Source organism: Rhyacophila brunnea, unplaced genomic scaffold, assembly GCF_057557595.1.
Source record: "Rhyacophila brunnea isolate RB1 unplaced genomic scaffold, BYU_Rbru_1.0 scaffold_20, whole genome shotgun sequence".
NCBI lineage: Eukaryota > Metazoa > Arthropoda > Insecta > Trichoptera > Rhyacophilidae > Rhyacophila > Rhyacophila brunnea.
The window spans coordinates 32,960,947-32,980,739 of NW_028232860.1; the positions used below are offsets into that span (position 1 = coordinate 32,960,947).

The 19,793-nt window shown below is 33.1% G+C and overlaps 1 protein-coding gene across 2 annotated transcripts; it reads right to left on the bottom strand.

The window, feature by feature from the left end:
• Nucleotides 1–3,356: 3,356 nt before the first annotated feature.
• Nucleotides 3,357–16,102, bottom strand: LOC147071554 (serine protease ea-like). 2 transcript variants are annotated; one of them, XM_085948309.1, is made up of 6 exons: nucleotides 15,680–16,102; nucleotides 13,347–13,531; nucleotides 12,298–12,496; nucleotides 11,648–11,947; nucleotides 9,608–9,785; nucleotides 3,357–3,969 (listed from the first exon to the last, which is right to left on the bottom strand). In XM_085948309.1, exons 1-6 carry the CDS (start codon nucleotides 15,750–15,752, stop codon nucleotides 3,705–3,707), a joined length of 1,200 nt encoding a protein of 399 aa, XP_085804435.1. In that variant the 5' UTR covers nucleotides 15,753–16,102; the 3' UTR covers nucleotides 3,357–3,704. The 2 variants fall into 2 exon arrangements, with proteins under 2 accessions (XP_085804435.1, XP_085804434.1); XM_085948308.1 differs by having other exon boundaries at nucleotides 13,347–13,516; nucleotides 15,680–15,886.
• Nucleotides 16,103–19,793: the final 3,691 nt, after the last annotated feature.

Here is a 19,793-nt window from a genome sequence, read left to right on the forward strand (position 1 = left end):
AAATTAAATTTAGATATGGATTCAGAACAAAGGGGCTGACGTTTAAATGGGTACAAATGATATTTTATAATTAACTAAGTATTTTTTTATTCGTTGAATAAAAAAAATAGTTATTTAAAAATTATTATCAAGTTCAAGTAAGTTACAACAAAAAATCTTGGAATGATCCGTGATGTCGGTTAGTAATTAAAGTAATAACTACTTTGATTTAAAATACAAAACCCGATCGCCAATAGTAGCTCAATTTGGGAAGCGCTTCAGCGAGTATTAAAAAAGCGATTAGTTAAAATGTGTCGCAATTAAGTACAAGTATGATACACGAGAGATGCACGTCTTTACTTTTACGTTTTTCAAAATGATTTTATCTATTGGTTATAATATATTTTCTCAGAAGTGTTTTCAAAATTATGTTTGTTCCATATCTTATAAGTTAGGAGTAGTTTTCAAATTAATACACATGCATACATAAAATACAAAAATTCAACCGTTTAACTCTACTGTTTTGTATGGATAATTTATAGGAATTTTATTATTACAGGTAAATGGATAAATATATTTTGTTTTAAGTACTTGATATTATAAGAGTAATGTATAATTTGAGAATCAGTCTTTATTTATAAACTGTTATGTAGAATTTACAATCGCAAAATATTGTATACTTGTAGGTATATTATATACTTGAAGTCAATTTGCTAAATTTGATGAATATACTTGGATCTTGGATCCTTTTAATCCTCAGTTTATTGTGAAGATTTTTAAGAAGTTTAATATGAAACTTATTACTATTATGTATGGAATTGAGTTTCTTTCTGCACTGCAATTGCGTATATTACATACATCTTTTAATAAGTTGTCATGATTATTATATCCCGAGCTGGAAATTAAGGAAACGAGGATTAGTTATTCGTTTATTAATATTAAATTAAATGAAAGATTGCGAGACATAATATTCATTATTTATTATTAAAAAGTATTAATTTTAAAAACATACATTATTGACTACACTTATTTTAATAAGAAATACCATGTGCAATGTCATGAATAGGGAATCCAATCCCGAGCCTCAATTTTTATCCCAGGATTACGGGATTACAATTTCACAATCCCGGGATTGGCGTTTTTTTTCAATAGTTTTTTTTTATTTATACAAATAGCATTGATACAATTGGTCAAAAATGTCGAGTATAATTTATACTATTTAAAACATTTAATGTTATTATTGTGTACGTTCAATCTTGGAAATACTTGGGTTTAATGGAGTTAATAATATTGTAATACAGATAATAATGTGAAAGTAAAACAGTTATTATTTTTAATTTAGTAAAGAAAAGATAACATTCATAAAAATCGACGTAGAAACAAGTGCCTACCTGCAAGTCCGTAGCACTGGCGGTTAGACGCCGTTAGCGCGCCAGAACGTCAGTGGCATCTAGTTGGTTAAATGAACAAATTTATTATTTTAATGATCTTTTTACGGTTGCGTATGACAACAAACAATGGTTATTTATTATCCGTGAGCATCCAGCGATTCCCTCTGTGACATGTGCAGGTACACACACTTCACTAACATCATTTTGTACACATACTAATTGACTGTGATTGATAAAAAATCAATTCCAAAAGCTTCGGGATTATGTTTACTAAACCCGAAATTCATACGAATTAAAAATTGTCCAGGATCCCAGGATTGGATTCCCCAGTCATGCAGATAGTCCATCAAAGCCAGAACAATCCCATTATTTACAAACTTCATTATCCTATATTATCGATTGATTGGCGTCTTCTTCCGCTTTGGGGAGGGTTCACTGAGAAGTAGGTATTAAACTTTCCATTTGATGTTGTTCTTTCCGAAATTCCTGAATAATTTGATACATGCCAACATGTGAACGTCACACATGTTGTCACACCTCCCATCAAAAACCACGATATAGAATCACGTGCGTGGAATCCCAAAGTTGCATAGAGTCATAAACTGACCGCAGTGACATGACAGGAAAAGGATTCACATTGCGTAAATGTTGTCTTATGCGACATAATTAGTTTCAAACCACTGAATTACATCACCAATGGTTTGTAAATGGGGTGTAATAATATAGAATGTTTCTGGAAATATCTTCCGAGGGTAAACAAATAGCGCAGTGTCAGGCTGACTTCATAATTGTTATTGACGAAGTATTATTGGATGGATATTTTGATGTATTGGTAGATAATTTGTGTCAAATGCCTGTTTTATAAAGATTATTCAGTTGAAAATGTCCCTTTGAGGCAGACAAAACCGGTCCAGATTTATTTATTAAAGTGGAATAAGTACTATTTTTTTTTGCGTTTTATTAAATTAAATTAATAATACAATGCATTGACAGTAAACACAATTAAATAACCTGCATAAGTATATTGAATAGGTAATCAAATCACTTATTGAATAATTAAAGGCCTCTTTTTCTTTTTTCTCCTATAAGAATCATCAAAGTTTTTCCACAGGTTTTCAAAAACTTTACAAGCGATTGTTTGTAAAGAGGCTAGAATTTGGTAATTAACATTATTTCCATCGTTACTTAGAACAGACACCTTTGTTGTCATTTTTTAAATGAAATATAATAAAGGTCATTTTAGTTTATCAGCCGACCATGTTTTTAATTTACAAGCACATACATTATTTTATAGCTTAGGGCAATTATTGTTTTGTTCTTGCTCAATTTTATAACCCTGCTAACCACATCATAATAATTTATTTTGAAGATTTTTAAATATTAAGCACATCCAAATTTGTTTACTTGCTAACCACAACACGCATTGCGACTGACATATTTTTTTTCGCCGACAAAAACATACAGTGTGAAACCAAACCTACCAAACCTGTGTCCTACAAACTTATCTAAAGAAAGGTCAAAATGGAACTACGAACTACCGTATGGATGCCATTTTGTAAACGTCATTCGAATGTTAGATTCTGTCCAGTTGCGTGTCTTGATTGGGTAGTTTTCGACAGCGGTTCGCCCATCCATTCTAGAGATAAGTTTGAAGGTCTGTAACAGATGTTTTTTTCTTCCTAACCAAAAAGTTGAATTGCGAATCATTACTTCTCGTTTATTTATTCTCCAAGATACATATAGTGTAACTAATTACTAGATAACTGATAGGGAATATAACGTTTAGTATGGAGAACAAATGTGCATACAGCGGTATACGCGCGCTAACAATCTTTTATATATTTTAAATTATAATGGATTTCAGTTTTATACTATTCCACTTGAGCACAAAACTTAAATCCATTAGAATTTAAATTAAAATTCCAGAAAGTACCCTTGGTCAATAGTAATAATATTTTATATTTTAATCAAGAATTAAATATATATGGGTTTTAATGTCATTTATTATTTATTTATTATTATTACGTGATTATGACAAAGAAAATATATTTTGGGCACCCACAAAAACTTATCAGTGTTAATAAATACTTTTTATAATATTATTCAATTTATATTACGTAGTTTTTACACGTTACCATTGTACATCCTACCTATGTCAATTAAAAATATTTTAATAATAATTATCGGGAAAATTAATATAAAAAATGGCAACAATTTTAAACGCGGAATGGAGCGTTCTTTTGTTAATTAGGATGTTTGCATCTGACATTATATTCTGACAGATTTATGGCTTTCGTTGTTATTTCGATTTCATATAACGTCGACATTCATTCTTCAGTCGTCATAATCATCTTCAGTTGCTTGTCTCATTTTATCAAGAATCCAGTCCATATAGTAGGCAATCCTCGTGTACACAGCTGGCGTCCCAAGATTTCCACACTTCTTCAGTCCGACGCTGATGATGCCGTACTGAATGTAAGCGAAGGTGGAGCTTATGTTGTCCACCATCATCAGAGGGCCGCCGGAGTCACCGTTGCAGGAATCCACACCCGCCTCTCCTCCGGCGCAAATCTGCTTGTGAAAGATTTTAATAGATGAACTGAAAACAAACATTGTACAATAAATTGTTATCAATGGAGGCTACTAGTGAAATGCTTATATCAGTACTCTCTCGGTAATCCGCCATCCCCAAAACCAGACAAGTGTCAAATTAGTGAAAACGGTGGATTATAATGCATAAATACAAAATAATATAAAATATATTTTTATTGAGAAATTTGTACTAGCAACATGATATTCAATGTGTTGACGGTTGCATTATTTTCCTCTGCCCATTTAAGGCTATACCTCAGTTGAGTCATGGTCTAAAAAGATCATGGCTAGGAGATGCGCGGATTGCGGGTCGCGGGTGCAAATGACGCATGCCGAACGAAATATAATTTGTCATATAAATCCAACATACGTCCATTTAATGTTCTGTTTATTATTCTATTAGTAACAATAATAATATATTCATTGTGCATGGGTGTGGCGGGCTCTGCGTTCAACCAACTTGGAGTCGCATGGAGGTCAAGGCTGTATTCTGTGAGGACCAAATGTCGTTTGTTTAACGCGTGCGTGCTACCTGTGCTCCTGTATGGCTGTGAGACATGGCATCTTACTAAGCTTCAAGAGTCACGGCTTTTGAGCTTTGAGAATCGATGTCTCCACAGAATCTTAGGGGTACATTGGTACGACCGCGTTACAAATATCCGAGTTCGTGAGAAGACACAACAGCCTTCGGTGATTGAAGTTATCACGAAGAGACGATTCACGTGGCTGGGACATGTATTCCGGATGCCGCCAAAGAGTGCGGCACTTCGTACCCTTGTGGCACAGCCTCAAGGGTTCCGTCGCCGTGGCCGGCCCTCCCTCACCCTGCAGCGATGATACAAAAGCGACCTACGTGCTGCAGGTCTGACATGGCGGGAGGCACAGGAGTTGGCGATGGACCGAGGGAAGTGGCGCCAACTTGTGCTTGTCCTATGCCCCAATGTTGGGACGTGACAGGGTGAAAGAAGAAGAAGAAGACTCTTTTTCAAGTAAATGGGTAACGTTTTTAGTCATCTTTACACGATTTAAGAATTAATACCCCCGTCGCCATCATGAAACAAATTGACGTATTCACACCTCGACGTTTGCTCTCTGACTGCCAGCGAGTCCAAAATTTCGTCGCGCCTATAGTTGAAAATTATTTGCCGTTTCACTGAAGTATCGTCTTAATGGTAACGCGGCAGTATGAGCTGTGGTTGGTTGACAATTATTGCCTTTATCCAAATCCAAGCCTCTTGATGTATTTATGAGCTCATCTTCAATCGAAAGTGACGCATAGTCCTCAGCTGCTTTCTGCTATCCATTCTTTTAAGACATTTTCGCGTTAGCTCTTAGTTTTCAGCCGCCTTCTGAATCAATTCTTCTAATGGAACTAAGTCTCCCGGTTCCCAGTTTTCATCATCTTCTGTCATAGAGGGCCACAGCTTTTTTCACGATTAAATTATGGTTCGTTTCGGTAGGTTGTTCCATGCCTCGTCGACGGCCGACAGCTGATATAGGCATGCGGCGAACTACTGAATTTTACATACGAATACCGGCGAACTATTGAAGTTATCGGATTATCGAGCAGTGCATTACTCAGAGAGTACTGTATCAGTATTTTTCAACCTTTATAATATTAAAGTGACATTTAATAAATTATAGCTAGGGATTGAAATACCGGTAATAAATTATTTATCAATACTGAAATACCGGTTTCAAAAATCCAATATACCGGTATTTTCAGTATTAGGAAAGCATACACATTTATGTTTTTCGAAATGTAAATTAATGTTATTTTGACATTAGTGTGTTATATTGTATATTAAATTTAATGCATAAGTTTTATGCTGTCAAAATGTAAATATATTATTTGACTGCAACTAACAAATTAAAATTAAATAACATTAAAACAAAATCCCTCAAATATGCTCATAGAATAATAATTGTCGCGATGAATTAACATAATATTTCGAAAAAGATAACATTCGTGGCTAATATTTCCAATTATTTTATAACTATTGATCCAACGTTGATAGTATATCCAACAAACGTTGAATTTAAGAGAGATTTTTCTGTACCCGGAGCAGTTGTAAAATATTATGATCTATGCATAAGGTACTTTAGGTTGCTATAAAATAATGTTTTTAATGGGTTTTAATAGTCATATTACTTATTAATAGGTACTTATTTTTTATATAATATGTTTTGACGAATACCGGTATTCAATAAGAAATACCAAAATGCCAGTATTAATATATTCATTCGGTATTGCAATCCCTAATTATAACACACTTGATTATGGTATACCATAATCAAGTGTGTTATAATTAACATGACAATGCTTTTTAATATTCACATGAAAGGAATTTTAACATGAATTTTATTGGTTTCTTCTTATATGTTTCATGAAATTTTCTGATACCAATTCGTGGGTCGGGATGTGAAGTCAGGTAAGTCACAAAATGTCATTTTGAGATATAGCAAAAACAAAGTTCAAAAAATTCCCCACATTCCCCTAATTATAGTTATGTTTTTTTATGGGTAACAAATCAAAGTACATGTAATTAGCTTTCAATTATATGTCCTAGAAGTATTCTAACTATTTCGTTTCATTAAAACTTAATTGGTTTAAAAAAAAGGGAATTGACTTAACTGGATTTGCACAAAAAATGATTGACTTACCTTACTACGCATAAAGTAATATTGTTATTTTTTCATGTAAATCCAACTAATATTAGCAATAAAACACACGTTTTATACATAAATCTTATTGGTTTATTGAACAAAATATTATATAAATTTAAAATTAGCATTTTTACAACTTTTTTTTACTTTAATGTTATTTAAGTAATGAAAAGGCACACAAACCTGAATATTATAAAGTTTAATCGTTATCATTAAACTTCAGTATGAATTTCTTCAATAGTATCAGGTTAAATATCGCTGACTATCTCAGATGTCTCAAGTGACTAATAAAATTCTCTATAATACGGTGAAATGTATGGAAGTAAGTCTATCAAATCTTTCGTCTTGTCTCGTCTTATATATGAAATTTGTTAAAATGCAGTCGTTTCGTCGAGAGTTCTTTCAAATTTCTCTATTCCCGGTTCGTGTTTGTTGAATTGAAGCCACTTAACATCTCTCCAAACAAACTTATTCCCATCTGTGTCTATTTTTCTAAAAATTTGTAATTGCACGAGTCATTTCAGTGACTTTAAAAGGATTTTTCTTTGCAGCCTCACACATTGATTTGGCCCAATCATGAGGATGTTCGATCGTTCCACCAAATGTTTTTTTTTCTTCTCAATTATGCGATGGTCACTATCGCACTCCATATGTGTGTGGCCAGGGACTAAAAAGTGTGATCAATTTTGTTTAAAGTCTCAGAATGTTTTACTGCTATCATGCACATTACAGCTACGTGGCTATTTTTGTTTTGACCCGCACATCTATCAGAATACATGATCATATGCTTAATATTATCATGTACCCCTTGGTTAAGTATTTGAACAGGCATGAAGCGATATCGTTAGCTTTTCTATTAGCAAGAGTTTCATGGCATACATAGCAATATCCCTGGTTATTATCACAATCATGCACTGTCAAATGCCGTTTGTAAAAGGCCAGGGAACTTTGCTGCATGTCAAATGTTACAATTTGGCAAGAAGAATCTTGCAAGTACTTTTTATCACAATTTTTTAGCTGAATATGCAAAGTCAGCTTCGTTATGATGCTCTTTCAATTCCTCATGATTTTTATTTCTTTCTTCATCGTTGGTGGAATTCTTAATTAAGTTAAGTTTATCGTATGTTTGGCAAGTAGGTATCCTTATTTGGCCGTTTGAATGTTAAGTTCATGCCAGGGAATATTTCTGCGTATAAACGAATATTGATGGGATTAGAGCTAATACTCTTCAAATATTGAGAATACATCACAGTTATTGTCATATGTGGCGGTAAGTATTTTCTGACAGTTCCTTCTAGAGTAATGACTCTCATAATGATGGAATTGAGAGTATAATATGTGTCTTAGATATTTGCCTATCTTCTTCGCTATCTTTTAGAGATATTTTTCCTCTTGCATATTCTTGAATAAGTATACCGGAAGTATTCGCACTTTTTTTTCCAAAACAAAAAAATTGTGACTTTCACTTAATGTTTTTAGTGTACAACCTTTACAAATTGGTTTCCGTAACAGTTCAACAGTCAAGTAATATTAAACTGTTGGCGAAAATGTTGTTTTCATGGTTCGCTTTGTCTGATACGACTTTTTTTCGTATTCATAACATCCATTATAGGTACTTATTGTGTAACTTTTTCCAGTATTTCGTGCAACTTTTTTATCATTTCTGAAGGCTTTGTATCATCCCTTAAGTTACATTTTTGGTGATTATTACTTCTCAATCGAGAACGAGGGTAACAGGTTAAAACATCATTATGATGTGTAATCGTGGAAGCACTATTTGTGCATGAAGGGCGTGGTTCTTCAATGTTGGTAAATTAGACTGTAATAATTCTTGAATATTAAAATCAAGATCTTTTATGCTATCAATGAATCGTTAACATACAAGTTATTGGAGTATGTGGTTGAACCTAGAAGCAAGATTGTTTATTTGGATATTATGTACGTGTTTTTAGATTTAAATAAATCAAATTCGATAAATTTGGTATATTTTTTATTATTTACAAATAATACACATACTTATTTATATAAGTCATAATTTATTATAATACCTATGACTATTTTACTTAGGTTCTGTTGTTATTTCTTTTTCAAATATTTCTCAAAATATCTTTAAAAATACGTTAAATTCACCAAAATCAACACTGAGTAGGTATGACGTTTGAAGGTAAGCCAACTATGAGTAGTAAGGTAAGTCACACAAAATGTTGACTTATCTGACTACTCATGTGACTTAACTGTGTACACACCCCGTAAAATAAAAAAATATGTTTTGACTGAAACTGCATCTCACCAATGGTGAGACGTACGGCTTACCTGACTACACACAACGAAAGATTATTTTTTTTATTAGTATAATGGCATTCATATCTCATTTTTGCTGTTTTGTGACTTACCTGACTACACATCCCGACCCACGAATTATAAATACCTGAACCATCGAAAATATTATTTTTATATAAATTATATATAATAATAATAAATATAAATTTTATTTTATATAATCTAAGGCTTGTGTATAAATTAATACGATTTTCTAGAATAAGATCAATCTGACCGAAGACCTAAGAAATAATAGTGCATTAACATAATATAATAATATTATTATATGGACGAATGAGGCCTGACATCAAAATGAGATTGGAGAGTCAAAAAACACTACACTGCAACACGAAGTTCGAAAAGGGACAACCTTTACACAAAATAAAAGCAAGTCAATCAGGTATGATATTTCCAATTGGTATAAAATATGCATATGAAATTTTGACATCAAACAATCATTCGGGTAAAGATCCTAAGAGCCGTTTCACACGGGACACATGTGTTCAGCCACCGGTGTGTCGAGCGGCTGCATTTACACATAAATAAATGGGTGCGTTCAGACGGAGAAACACCAGTGGCTGAACACAGGTGTCCCGTGTAAAACGGGCCTTAGTCGCGACGTTTCGATAAAGACGAAAACTGAGAAAGTAACTTATTACCGTTTGTAAATGGCACTACAGCGTGTATTGTTGATTACAGGAACATTTGCTGCGCGGAGCTCATTCGACGTTAAATTATTCTCCGTCAGTCCCCACCCTGCTATGGTCATGATATTGCCGGTGAGATTTTTGTTTGCCAGGTTTGGCAGTATTGGAAGGCAAATTGGTTGAACATTACCTAGAATAATAAAATCATTAGATTATTAATTTATAAATGAAAGTTGATCTATGTTGAGAAACCTCTCTATAAACTAAAGTTTATGAGTTTGGACTTGTTATCCGACCACATGTCAATGTCACGGAGAAATAGAGGATGCAAACTACAACCCCTTGCATACGGGAAAGCAAGAGATAGTCAAGTCATTCCAACTAGCTGTTAGGACTACCAGGCCATCTGACTTGGTTACTACAAAGACCAAATTTATTGCATTTGGAAATTTGTAGCATATCACTGCGAACGATAATATTTCTTCATATATAATTTACGTCAGTTTTAAATTAGCTTTGTTTTATATTAATGTTTATATATGTGTTTTTAATTTGTGTTAGTTCTTCGAACCCCCAAGGAAATTTTTTATTAAATGAGTCAATTTGAATTCTGTCAAAGTACATAGTATGTGGCGTACTGCTTCTGAAACATTTCCAGGCCTAAAATACTGCTAATGCTTTACGTCCTAACGTAATGCCTCGTGATATGCTCGAGTAAGGCCGAGTGTGGTGCAGAGCAGGTGGTTTAGTGGGTTTATGTATATGTTGTTGAGAAACCTATGGAAGAAATGAGTGATCTCCGGTGGATGACGTTTGAATTTAATACTAACACTACATAAGGCGTTGCTAAACTCCGTATCATTTAACTCACTCGCGCGTTTCAGAAGGCATAATGCGCGATAAAGAAAAAACTTTGTCACTATTGAGGGGGATTGGAACTCTGAGGTTCTCTATATTAATACACAAAGAAACTGGGATGCAGACCCAATAGCGTCATATGTAGGATCAAATGACCAAGATCCAAGTCAGAATCTGAAACGGTTACTTGTCCTTATCGAGGCTCTTATTCCCTAGACCAGGGGTCGGCAAACCGCGGCTCGCGAGCCACATGCGGCTCTTTGGGTATTGGCGTGCGGCTCTTTGCCAAATTCCCAATTCACATTTTTTACAAAAAAGGTATGATTGTTGTCGTTTTAAATCCGTCCATTGCAAAAATCGACAAATTGAATTTTTCTCCATTTCATATTTACACGAGCACTTTTAACAAGCAAAGAGTTTATGTAGCTCCAAATTTGTAGGTCTTGCCACCAAAATTGAGGATTTGAAGAGAGAAAAATGCAATTTAATTTCACAACTCAGCGGAACGCTCTAAAAGATCTACATAATGAGGTAGATACTACGATTTATAATACATGTTATAGCTTTCCGAACTCATAATCGAGTCTACATAATATGTACGTGAACAATCATTTTCAAACATGAATAATATAAACGACATTTAGAGAAGCCAAATAACCGATGAGAATTTGGAGTCGCGTCTAAAATTGAAAACTACAAGTTACATACCAAACATACAGACACTCTCCAAAGAAATGCAAGGAAGGTCATTGTTCAAATCAGTTTTAAGGAATGCGTGAAAATTGTATGTAACTCATTTCTGTAAAAAATATATTTATAATTTCAACAATAAAAAAACTTATATTTGCGTTAGTTTTATTCGAAAAATCTTCTTCACTTGATAAATAAACAATAACATTCACTGAAATAAATCACATTTATAAAAATATATGTATGGCTCTCAAATTTTTTTTTAACCGTTATGATACTCATATTTGGCTTTTTTGGTCCAAGAGTTTGCCGGCCCTTGCCCTAGACGATGACGTCATATTATGTTAAAAATAACATGTCAAGCTGCTCTTTCCATTGATACGGAGTACTCATCACTGTCATTTGAGCAGGAGGTCAATAAAATTATAGGTACCGATGTGAGTTAATATATTTTTTAAGAAGATTCGACGGTGCCCCAAAATGATATAAGTTAGGTATACATACGTGTTGAAGCATCGATACTGTCCTTTAGTCTGATAAGGCCAATATCATTTTGGCGGGTATTTTTGTTAAACGACGCATGCACGAAAGATTCTTGGATTCGAATATCCTGTACGTGAGGAGCACAGTGCAACGTGTTGTTGGAGTTAATCTCACAGTCCTCTTCGGTGTCTTGATTGTACTCCCCGACCCTGACTCCGGCGATCGTCATTCCTTGGTTCAAGTTCGTGAGGCAATGTGCTGCAGTTAAGATATAGTCCATGCTGATGATGGTTCCGGCGCATCCATATGAAGATTTTCCATCTAGAAAAAATGTGTTAGTGAGAACACGTGACAGTAGTGAAACATTTTGTTTTTAATGAAAATTTTATTGAAATTCTATTTTCTCACATTTTAAAACTGAGACAATTGGTAAATCAACCAGACAGACAATGATAGGATCTCCCCCACCTCACCAGTACATCGCTGATAATTGACTATTGTAGATACTCGTGATAAATGATTGCGAGAGTGCTATTCGGCAAAGGTTGGTTGTAGACGCGTGCACCTTTACCCGCATCTACCTTCACCACTCCACCATTGTTATCTGATCACTTACATTGTGTGTTATTTTCGAGAAGTAGTAGGTATATAAGTATAAGATTGTTGCTTACTATTATAATATGAAATAAGCGCCATCCATGGGTGTTCAAACAATCCAGTCTTTTCTCCGCCAAAAACTCTGTTAACGGTGGCCATGCCGCAATTTTCTGGCAAAAGTTTGTAGTTTCGATGTGCACTGACATTTGGCGGTGGTTCCAATGGTGACGGATTTGGATAAGTACCATTCGCTGCCACATGTGGACAGCATACCTGAAAAAAGAAGTTTTTTTTATTCTGTAGGCACAACACAATTATATACATTTATTTAAATTATTTTATCACCAGATTTAACCGTGTATCTACATCAAGCGTTTTAAAGAACTTTATAATAATATCGACTACCTCATGGAATAACACACTAACTCTAAATTATCAATTTTTCAGGATCATAAGAAAAAAATGCGGTGCACCAAAATTAAACGGACAGAAAACAAAGAAAAATATGCGGACATAACTAGTATTACAAATTTAACAGATTACATATCACTCAAAAAAATTATTAAAGAAAACACACATACATAATATAAAAAACTGTAATTAAAATTACAATTTATTGATGTGAAAATCAATTAATGTGATACCTGAGCTTGTCGGATTTTGCATATTTAAGAAATATTAGCTCACTTCAGAGTGAAAAAGCAAACATTCGTACCTAGCTTCCATGGAAATGCAAAGTTTTTTTTTAAAAAAATGCGTGTTTTTCAAGGTCTCGATTTGATGAAATTTACCATATTTACAACTTGGTCAAGTACAGGTTTTAGTGCTGCTGGTAATGTTTTCGAAACTAGAGATTACTAGAGATTAGATTAGAGAATTAGAGAAGATTAGAGAAACTAGAGACTGCTGTCATGGAGCTGTAGAATGTTTTAGAAAGTTTCAAGATGTGGTCGTAAATGGTTTCTACGTTCAAGTTTCTATGAAGAGTGGTATTGCGTATGGGGCATCTGTGATTGTTCTAAGATATTTGTTTTGTATAGTCTGTAGCGTTTTAAAATGTTTTGTAGGATTAGCATAGCCCCAGACGGGGGCAGCATTTGTTTCAATGGGACAATTACCATACCTTTGGCATACGGTTGTTATAGCCGCAATTGTCCTCATTTAACTTCTGCCTGATGTGTGCGGGGATTGGTCGACCGGCTTTTATAAGGAGATCATGAGTTGGAGCGCACTCAACCAATTCAATGCATTTCCCTGGCTGATGGTCCGAAGTAACACAATAATCATCATCGTCTATCAAAATAGGAACTAAAAAAATGTTTTAACGGTGCTGAGTAGGTGACAATATTGAAGGTGTTATAACATATTTTTAGATAATGAAGACATAAATCAATAAGTATGTTAATAACTGACTGAATTCTTACAGTAATATTTTATATTGTTAAATATTATTGGAAGGGATATTTTTATATCAATAATAATAAGAGATACCTTTAGAATAAGTACTAAATAGACTAAGTTAAGATTAATAATTATGTAAATTTAAGAACTAGCTAAATTCCTAGAGTAGGTAATATAAAGCGCCTGATTTCAAATCTCCCCAAAACGGTATTTGAGAATTTAAGAGTTAGATAATAATATGTATTTAGATGGATATTATTGTTACTTATAATAATATGATAGCCAAAGATTGAACTTTAAAAAACGCCAAAATCCGTCAATACGTATGCTCAAAAATTAGGGTAAATCTCAAAACCCGCTAAAATTGTAGGGTGTGCTTTTCAAATACCTACCCTTAAAATGGATTAGCCAAAATACTCTTTAAAATGTACGAATTAAAAAATAAACAAGTACATAAAGTTCACATATTTAATAGATTATTCTCAAAACTACCTATAATTGTTTTTCTCATTTTTCTCAGAATTACCTAAAATCGTTTTAGGACCTTTTGAAATTAGGCGTTTCATATAATACTATCGATGTGTTGTTACATTATTGCATAAAGAATGATTTTAAATGATTAGAAAAAATATTATATTATTATAGTGTAGTATTGAATATAAATTGTAATGCTTACAAAATAAAATCTATATTTTATGATGTTTTGTTTGAACATAATATGCTTGTAGGGGATCTAGATATTTTCACGATGACACTTGTCCATGAGAACATCACAACTAACAATAAATTCCTCTTCAGTGTTCAACCTATAATATTACGCATCTAAGTTATTTTAAATACTTGATTTACAATTAATTGAATACAATAAAGTATTTTAATAAGAGAAATTCGTTAATTACTAAATTTCAATAATTAATATAGAAGCTTGGTTAGACCGTGCTATAACACAGGGCATATGGGTCAATGACAGTAGTGGAGTGAAATAGTAGTGTAGTAATAGAAGCGAAATAATCACAAACATCCAGGATTTTACAATTCACTTAAATATATTGTGAGGTCACCGGGATTCGCACCCGCTGCCCATGAATGCAAAACTGATGCCTTCAGCACTAGACTGATATCGAAATGAAAGCGTACAGTTCGTTATTCTACTCCCATTTCAACCCCGACTATATTTCATTAATGGGCACGAAGATACCGCGTAGCACGATCCGCTCAAATGAGATCAATATTCTGTCCATTTTTTGGATCTTTTGGCAATAATATTATTAATTACCTGCTACTCAGTAATCCTGCCCACGCCACTGAGTTACAGTTCCCTATCGGCCAAGAGTGAAAATATTCAATAATTCAAAAGTTCACAGTGCATAATAGGTATTAAGCAATACTAAAATAATTACAAGATAAAAAGAACTTTTTATATACAACGTTTTTAAATTTTCTGTTGAATCATGTAATCTTGACTTGACTAGCTTAAACGATCAAAAAAAATTGTACTTGATAGAAATACTGTATAATGAAATGTCACTTCATATTGATTTCCATAGTAACGCACGTATATATTATTTATTTATTTATTATTTATAGTCATTTAGTTGCTAGGACCCCCTAGTAACCAATAATGGTATTGAAATAACTTTTCATACAAAACAGAATTAACTACAAATTAATTCAATTCTACTTAAAGATGGCTAAAAGTATTAAAAAATGCATTGGCATCGTGTTCTGATATATTCTAAAAGTTTCAAATGTCTAGTTAGTCGGGAAGTTAGTTAAAAATCGATTGCAAGATTTGTACCGGACAAATAAGAATACGACCTAAGAAAAACGTTGTAAAATATTATATTAATATCTGGTGTACAACAAAAGTTTTCAAAAAACTAATCTAATAATATAGAGATTATGAAATGTTTCTACACTATAAAAAAGAAAGAAAAAATGATATAGGTATTATTAAATACGTCAACGTCATATATTATAATTTTTCTTTCTGATTACATAAAAATATTATAGTAATTATAACGTACATAATAAATATTGATAAAAAAAACTTACAAGATTGAAGACATATTGTGAACTTATTTATAAATGCAAAATATAGAATGACAAGGATATTGCGTAAGTACATTTTGTTATATCACTCATTGAAGAAATGAAGTACGAAGCTATTCACTGTATTATAATAAATACCTAATGTAGGTACACACAGAATTATTTCATTACTTTACTGATTAAAACACTTTTATTTACAATATTACATTTTGAAAAAACTTGAAAGATAAATAATTTTATTGATCAATGATGGTAATTATATTATATAAAATATATTTCAGATGTCATCGTCTAGCGAATTATAATAAATACATTGTTACCCTACTGTATTTAACTTGTCCATTTGACATATTATATTATTATTGACGATTAAAGGAGGAGTTTTCACAAGCGTTTTTGGAATTAATGAATGATAAGACAAAACATATAAATACAGTCTCACAAGGCAAAGGTCACTGCGATAATAAAATAACAACATGGTGCGTTTGAATTATTAATAATTGAGTATATTATTTAAAAAAAATGCATAATAAATGATCTTACGACGTTTTAAAAAGTATATTTTTAATAACATACATCAAAAAATTGATGTGATAATTTTTGTTTACAAAATATAATATTATTTTGTCAACAAGTTTGTGGCGAGAGGTTGATCGGATGTTCGAAGTTCCCGATCACTTTCGGGCCGCAGTGCCATCTATACGCAGTACTGTTGCAACTGTTAAATTATTCAGTCAAACTAATAACGACTTAATCATACAATCAAAAATTAATCAGGTCATTTGAATATTGTATGTTAGATTATATAAAATTCTAAGGTACAAAAAGCCGGCATGTGTGATTTTCAAGAAAATCTCGTGTAATATTCTGTAGTATCCATTTAAATGGTCGCCATTTTTTAGATGTTTGTGATTAGTACGCGAAAGTCTTAACACTGTGGATGAATATTTAATTAAGGCGAAGTCTTCACTAAGCCTTTTTTAAAGAGGCACCTAGCGGAAAAATACGAAGCTTGCAATTTGAGACATTTTTTTGATACTTTACAATTTCAACTGTATTAATGAATAAATATGTATCAGAAAATATTAAAAAGAAACATACTTTTTATTTTAAGTCAAAGATAAACTTACAATTATAAAAAATGTAATAAAATGTGAATTTGTTGAATCGGACCGCACCCTATTATTACATATATTTTATGGTCATATTTATTATTAAACTTTAGTGAATTAAGTTTTCTAAGCATCACCTAAGAGATTTTTGACTAATTCATAGTTTTAATATTTTTATAAGTATCTATTTTAAAAAACATTTTTATAAAAAATATAAATGTGTATAACTTGAAATCCTTTTTATTTATATCAAATTTTATTTATGTATGGTCCTTTAATTACAAGCATATCCAAACAGAGGATGATCGACCATGGTGGCACTATGAAAATAAAAGCAGAAAACGCTGGGCTGCAAATAAGCCAGTCAAAAACTAAGTATATGGTCAGCACACGCAATCAGGTACCGCTGCAGAATATAGACATAGGACAGCATGCATATGAAGGGGTGGATCCGTATCTCGGATCTAGCCTATATACCCAAAATAAGACAGCAGAGGAGATAAAAATCCGCCTTATCTCCGGGAATAAATGCTGGCATGCCTGCAAGCGACTGGTGGGGTCAAAAATTCTAGGCCGAAGAAGTAAACTTCTAATTTATAAAACAATTATAAGGCCAGTGGTCACTATGGCTGCGAGACTTGGTGCTTAACTCAAAACGAGGAAAACAAATTAGCTGTCTTCGAGCGCAAAATACTCCGCAAAATCTTTGGACCCACGTTGGAAAATGGAAAGTACAGAATAAAAATGAACCACGAGTTGGAAGAGCTGATTGAACAGCAAACAATCATAAGATACTGTAAGTCCCAAAGACTACGATGGGCGGGACATGTGGAGAGAATGCCTGAAGTTAGAGCGCCAAGGATCATGACGAAGTGGCTACCCCAACGGAAGAGACCCAGAGGCCATCCAAGAAGGAGATGTGCTGACGCCGTAGAAGTGGACTGGCTTCATATAGGAAGACCCGGTAACTGGAGAAGTGTGGCGAGAGACCGGAGTGAGTGGAGAGCGGTTGTGGAGGAGGAGAATCCCACCCCGGGATGTAGCGCCGTGGAAGAAAAAGAAGAAGAATGTGAAAAAAAAATCAGTAGATTTCAGATTCTGAATAGTAATCATTCTTTTTAGACAAAAGTTCCGCGGTGGGCCGCAATCGGGTCGTTTATTCACAGACGGCTCGCTTTTTTAGACGAGGGTTTCGGGGCGGGCCGCAGCCGGGTCGTTTTCTTTGGAAAAAATTCTCGGTGGGCCGCAATGGGGTCGATTTTTCACAAAAGAGAGAGTTTGAGACCATAGACCATTTCGCTGGTGTTTGCCCAATGTGCTTGCACTAGACGCTCAGCATTAAAATATAATTTTCTATTTTTTTACGTTATTTTTAGTATTTTTAAGCAATCAAAATGCAACCATTACGTACAAATATCCATAATTTAAGTTATTTTAAAGAAACATTAGGTCCCTTCATATTAAAATATACAATAATATACAAATAAATTATCACGAACATGTATCAACTTACCTATGAAACGTAATACCATCTTGTTGCTTATCAGTACGTCCACCACATTTTAATACAACACACAGAACCATCTTTTCTACTTAATTAACTAAAAATATTTACCACTGACTATGTTTAACACAAAAAATAGCTATTTTAACAACACGCGCTTGCAGGTTATCGACGCTTAGTTAAGCAACAAACTAAGACTAAACCAAACTAAACCAAGTTGATCCTGCCGTTCCGTAACAACCGTACCTACTATGAAATTCAAAACGTTGACAGGATAAGTTTATGTTCGATTAGTGACATCAATGCTGCATTGAGTGCAATATATCTTGTATTTATCAATAAATTTTGGGCACAATATTATTATTTCAGTCTATTCCACAGAACAAATTAATATAATTTGTGAAAGCCAGTTTTCCTGGACCAGGGTTCTGAAGCCGGGTTGTTTTATTATTATGTCATGACCCAAGGAACAAAAAGCGCGTAGACGGTCTTCAACTATTGGATGCGAATTTTATTTACGTGACAAACTTAAATGTATATTTGAATACAGACGTAAATATCGAAAATATAAAATCATTTAACACGTGTTAGGTTATCCAATTATTCTCCCTACTTGAGGTCTGAACCCTGTTATACCATACCCAGTAGGGTAAGCCAGTTCAAACTATTTTTCTAAAAATCTATCCTAAAACTCGTCTGACTCTTTTTATACCTTATTATTTAATTATTTGAGTCTGTTTTGCATAGCGTCACTAGGGATTCCAATCCCGGGATCCCGAGCTATTTTCGATACCTATGAATCCCGGGATTGATAAACATAGTCCCGGGATTTCGGGATTGATTTTTTTTATCCATTTTTATGGAAAATAAAATAAAAGCGAAAATATAACAAAAAACAAATACATTTATACCCATGTGTAGGTTGCCGATTCATTTTATTTTTTCACATAAATTATTAAAAATTGAAAGATTGGAAAAAAACAATGCTTCGCACTATTAACAAAGTTATTCCACCATGATATCATACGTTTTATGGCAGTTTCAGATTTGACTGACTAATTAGATTTATGAAGCGGAAAGGCCATAAGTACGCCATGATTATTTGCTATACTATTTTAAATCTCGCTAATCCATTCATTAAGTCTTTACTATCAGAAACAGCAATCTCATTTTAAATTCACATTATTATTTATATTAAATATAATATAATATATTAAATATTATTTACTCCGTTAAACTTGTGTATTTCCAAGATTGAACGTATACAATATTAACAATAAATGTCTTAGTAGTACAAATTATACGAGATTTATTTTTGACCGATGTAATCAATGTTATTTGTAAATATAAAATTTGTATATTAACAAAGGAAAAAAATGCCAATCCCGGGATTTTCAAATTGTAATCCCGAAATCCCGGGATCAGAATTTTGGCTCGGGATTGGAATCCCTAAGCGTCACCATACTATTAAGACCTCGTAAAACTGATATTATGGAAAAAT

What these genes read in the sequence shown, in the direction of transcription:
- LOC147071554 (XM_085948309.1), bottom strand. Translation starts at nt 15,752, where the DNA reads ATGTACTTACGCAATATCCTTGTCATTCTATATTTTGCATTTATAAAT. An exon ending in CAGTATCGATGCTTCAACAC is followed by an intron (nt 9,786 to 11,647) that starts GTATGTATACCT and finishes TTATTATTCTAG; the next exon opens with GTAATGTTCAACCAATTTGC. An exon ending in TGTAGTGCCATTTACAAACG is followed by an intron (nt 3,970 to 9,607) that starts GTAATAAGTTAC and finishes GTTTGTTTTCAG; the next exon opens with TTCATCTATTAAAATCTTTC.